This window comes from Pterocles gutturalis, unplaced genomic scaffold, assembly GCF_000699245.1.
Source record: "Pterocles gutturalis isolate BGI_N339 unplaced genomic scaffold, ASM69924v1 scaffold3788, whole genome shotgun sequence".
Taxonomy (NCBI): domain Eukaryota; kingdom Metazoa; phylum Chordata; class Aves; order Pterocliformes; family Pteroclidae; genus Pterocles; species Pterocles gutturalis.
Window position 1 is genome coordinate 20,708 of NW_010117765.1, and position 5,250 is coordinate 25,957.

The following is a 5,250-nucleotide window of genomic DNA, read 5'->3' on the forward strand; positions in this document are numbered from 1 at the left end:
TGCTGTTAGGGTTAACCACATGCAGTGCCTCTTCCTCAGAACCACCCTGTCTGGGTAGTATTGGTTTCTTATTGATTCCTCCTTGGCTGGTAAACAGTGGTTGTGTGGCATTGTACCTTGTCTTTTGAAGATAGAAGTAATTTTTTTATTATTAGCTTTAGAACTAAGCTTACTGTTTTGTTGATGAAACATGGCTAAAAGCCTAACTAGTAACTCTTTGTTGTTTGCCTTGGCAAAATGCTGTTAACTGTGAACAATATTGCAATAAATTCTGGAACAAAAGCCTGAGGCTTTTCGGAGTCTCGGTTTTAGCCTTAGATTTTTGTTGCTGTTTAAAAAAAGCTTTGATTCTGAATTGTACAAGTCCTAACAGGAAGTTTCTCTCTTTGCCTTTACTTAGAATTGAGATTTTAGTTGCAATTTTGAGGTTGTTTTTTGAGCTAAGATTTGGTAAAAGGTTGCTATTTTGCTTATAAGAACTTTCTACCTGAACAAATCTTAGCAATCAAGTGCAAGTTCCTTAATGAAAGCCAAGGCCAGTGGTGTGTGGGAAAGTGAAACTAATGCATTTGGGTGGTTGGGGTGGGTTTTTTGTTGCTGTTTTGATGCTTGATTCAGAAAAATCTGTTTGGTAGTACATCTGTGTGACCTGCACTGGTTTTTTGTTAACTTCACTGGTGATAGAAGGTTAGCTAGACATCAGAAACCTTTTGTATTACAAATTTTCCTTTTGATAATGATCCCTTTCGTATCACTTCATCTGTCTACTCACATGCAGAGTTGTGTTTTTTTTGTTTTTGTCCCAAAGACATTAATGTCTTCCATTCCCTTATAATTAGTAACATTTGATCCTCTTAGCATTTGGATTCAAAAGTGCCAAGTAACAAAGACCTCCCAGGTTCTCCTCTACAGTAGTGTTTCAGTGCAATCTCTCAATGCATTAAAAATTTTACTTTGTCAATATGATCTCTAGGTAGGGAATTAATGATGTAAATTAGGGTTAGAAAAGAGTCCTTGAGAAACAGTTGTCACTCTTCCAGTCCAAAGTGACTTCTAGAAATTTTCTTCCTGCTTTTGAGGGATGAAGCTGCTTGGTGGGCAGACTGAGGGCAAGTTATCTCTGCTGAATTATACCCAGCACTGCATGGAGATTCCCAGGTAACTGAGATGGGGCCAGATGAGCCCATGTGGTACAGTGCAGCTCTGTGCAGATCAGCTTGTGTGAAGATCCTGTACTAGCAGTACATAGTATTACCTGGTGATGTGCATGTGCGGTACTGCATACAGATGGTCCTTGTACCCTGCGACATTCATCCGTTTCTTCTTAAGGTTATGGCAGCTCACATGTTTCCGTAGAGTCATTGTGTGCTAATCCAGAGCCCACTGAATTTGTAAGAAACCTTGCGATACAGGTTTTGGATGAAGCTTTGTCTAAGCAGAATTATGTAAAACTTACAATGAATACTGTAAAAAAATTGTTTTAGTGGAATAAGCGCAACAGCAGTTCAAAAATTGTCTTTTTTTAATTCAAATACAGTTGATGTTAATTGGCTCATTTGTAAAGAAAACAGAACATAAAATCTAAAAGCTAGTTACTCTTATACCTTCAATGAGATAACTATCTTGTGTTTTTTTTTTAAGCTGCATGACAACAGAAACTGTTTTAATTGGCTTTTTTAGTGCCAGAGACTAGCTGGAATTAAAGCAAGTCATGACGCAGTCCTCTTTTTAATGTCAGAACTGCACTCCTAGTTCAGCTATACCTCTACAAGTGGTATTTATACCTAGCACAAAGGATTTCACCTGCCAGTTCCAGTAGAAAATGCTAACTTTGTTTCTGTTTTCTTTTAGGTTATGTTTCACACTATGTGCTGACTGTCTGTACTTACAGAAGATATTTAAAAGCAGACTGACTTTTTTTCAAAGATTTTGATTCCAGTGGAATCTGTGCTTTACATTTTTGTCTTGTCAATTAACTCCTGAAACAATGCCTGTACAAGCTCCACAATGGACGGATTTTCTCTCCTGCCCGATTTGCACACAGACTTTCGACGAAACAATCCGGAAGCCCATCAGCTTGGGTTGTGGCCACACTGTCTGCAAGATGTGCCTCAACAAGCTCCACCGTAAGGCATGCCCTTTTGACCAGACCACTATCAATACAGACATTGAACTCCTTCCTGTGAACTCAGCCTTGCTGCAGCTAGTGGGTGCTCAGGTATCAGTGTTTTGTTTTGCTTTGTTTTTTAATATGTTTCTATGTTGTTTTCCTTCTTTCTTTTAGATGGACCATTCATAAATAAAGAATATGTTAATGGTGCATAGAGTAGACTCCTACCTTTTTGTAGACTGCCTTTGACACATACAGGTTTTGGACCTTTGATGTGCTGTAGTAGAGGTGCCTGGAACAGCAGTTCAAATCTTGCTTCTACCAGTTGCTGACTGTGATTTTATGTTATGTTTAATTTAGTGTGACTGTGGGCTGTCACTAGAAAGGGCTGGTTCTGTTCCCTTCCTTCTTCCCTGAACTGTAATCTAGCCATTCTTTCCCAGAGGGGTGGACTGGATCAGTGAGCTTATCTGGTGGGAAGCCATTCTTCTTCTGTGTTACTTGCTTTACCATGTTCACCCTATGGACTTGTGTTCAGTTGTCCGAAAAGCAAGAGGGATGTGAGAGAGAAGTGGAACAGACCCCTCTGGTAGCAGCCTTCATACTGCCTTATGTTTAATTTGAAACTGTTCTCCGGAAATGTAATTCCGGAGCTGACGTATGCTGATCTAAATCCATATAGGTGAATGGGGGGAGCCAGCCTAGGTTCCACTTTCTGCTGGAATGGGTGCTCCTGAGGTCAGCTGATCCGCTGCACTGGTACTGGCTGCAGCCTGAGGAAAGGAGCAGGGATGTGTGGAAAGCAGGATTGTCCTGTTCAGTTTCAGCACAGCCTTAAATTGGCAAAAGTTTATCGTGGTTAGATCGCTGGTAGTTTCTTGTGACCCATACTTCCTGAGGCTGGACAGGATTGTGGGCTTGGGGAGAGGAGGGACAATCATGTCTCAAGTACGGGTGAGGAACAAAACATAGTCAGGATACGGTTATCATAGAGAGGTTATTGTTAACAAGTTCTGTTCTGCTTCTGTGTCCAGGCTCAGAGGAGTTGAAGGCAGCAGATTCACTGAGACCCATAGTTCAGGGAAAATAGAAGAGTTGTGTTGTGGAGGAACTTTAAAAGTTGTGAAGGAAAGAAAGATGCTCTTGCGATGCTTTTTACTGGGACCTAGAGATCCATCTGTGGTTTTGCCGCTTCTTTTTTGTTTGGTTTATCAAGTAATTTGTCGATGTCTTTTTGCGGTGTATGACACGAAGTTGTTTCAGAAATCTTAAAATTTACTTGTGTTTCTGGCTGTGCTAAGTGACTCATCCTGCTGTGCAAGTGAAGGCGTTGAGACTGTGCGCTTCCATTTCTGTGATACACGTATGCCACCATCTTTGGAGACCTTCCAATCAGTGTGAATTCTGTGGGTGATGCCATAAATAAATGTTGTGATTCTCTTTCTTCCTTATGTCTTTTTCCTTCCTCTCTGGAGTTTCTAGAATAGTTCCAGCTGTATCCAAATATCCACCTTAATGATAAATGTATTTTTCCTCTTGCATTTTTCGGTTGTTTTGTGTGCATTTGTTAAGCTTTGTGAGAAGCTATGTGATAACTTTGATTGCCTGAATTAAAATTTCCATAAAAACAGGATCATCTGGAATGAGATAGAAAATCACCCTGCCTCTGTTACAGATAATTGAGAATTTTATTCTGGTTTTGCTAGTTAGCCAGAGTTTCCTCATCCATATGTGTGTGAGATACGAAAGAACAGAGTGGCTTTATGATAGTGTTGTATTTGTCTTGAGAGTGCTCTGAACTCTGGGTTCTGACTTTGAACTGGTAACATTATTTTTGTGCTCCTTTTTGTATCTTAAATTTTTATGTGATCAAGATTCATAAGATCTTGTTTCATGGTGACCTTAAAGCTGAAATGCCACCAAAAGAGATGGTATTCCCTTCACCCTCATTTGCCGTTCATTCATGCATGTATGCTGCTTGCTGCATTCTGTTACCTAAACAATAATCGGTGATCTTAGCTGGGCTTTTGTTACTGACAAACTTTCCCCTTAAGAGATAATTTGCACCAGCTCCCCCCAGCTCCTAATTTCAATGAGCATGTGAATTAAATCAGTATTTGGTATAACTCACCTTCCTTTCTCTTCCCTTTCCCTTGCTGGCACCTGTTGTAGCATTTACCAGACTGTGGAGTACTAGAACATAAGTATAATACTTTGCTATGAAGGACAGGGAAACAGTTGCTATTTTCCACTGGTCTTTCTAAGGCCATTTTTAAATGTTTTTACAGAAAAAGGCTTGGTTAAGGACAAAAAAAAAAAAAAAGTAGAGAAACTACAGTAATTTTGAACTCTATCCTGCTAAGAAGGTGGGTTCTCTTTGGTACATATCAGTAAAAATTATCTCTGAGCAGCAAGCCAGCTTTCAGAGCATGAGTAGTATCAACAGCTTTAATGAAACAAAGCCTGTTTTCTTATTCCGCTTGTTGGTTTAGTTTTAGGAGGGTGTATGTGTCACTAACATGTCCTGATTTCCAGCAAACCCCTGCACACCTTAACCTGAGTCCATGGAGATGTGTAATACTTTTATTTTTAAATTATAAATTCCAAAAAACAGGTTTCATTTTAGAAGGAAATACACTACAGCACAATTACAGCTTTTATCTGGAGGGGGAAATGAACAGTTTGTTCTTTTCCTTTTGGGGAGGCTGCTGAGAAGTTCACACATTTATAAATGTTAAGTGCTTTTTTCCTGGAGGCAGAGGAGGAGATCAGGCAGTTTGAAGACACAAATCTATTCTGCCCTGACAGGTAGCAATGACAGGACTCCAGGGCAAGTCACATTGATTGTCTTTTGGGCAGACACAGAAGAGTGAAATAAGCAAGGCTGTACTTCTGGGGAAAATGGACTAAATTTGTCACACAGGCACCCAGGGAAGGAATAACCTATTTCTCTGACAGTAGCATTATCTCTCTGTGTAAGTTTTGTCACTTTAAGGGTGAAAAGAGTTGGTTTCTTACTTGAATTACAGACCATTTCTCAGTTTTACTTCTCCCTACCACTTTCCAAAAATGGAATCTGTTGCCCAGGCTGTAGCCACCCTTGATGTGAAAATTAACTGTTGCAGAGACTCACATTCCTG

At 39.9% G+C, this 5,250-nt stretch overlaps 1 protein-coding gene across 1 annotated transcript in view; it reads left to right on the plus strand.

Annotated features, from left to right (window-relative positions):
• Positions 1-1,987: 1,987 nt before the first annotated feature.
• LOC104463526 (roquin-1) overlaps positions 1,988-5,250 on the plus strand; it is a 17,418-nt gene continuing 14,155 nt past the window's right edge. Inside the window, exon 1 of the mRNA XM_010075898.1 lies at positions 1,988-2,218. Within this exon, the coding sequence (XP_010074200.1) occupies positions 1,988-2,218 (231 nt within the window). The remainder of the gene's footprint in view (positions 2,219-5,250) is intronic.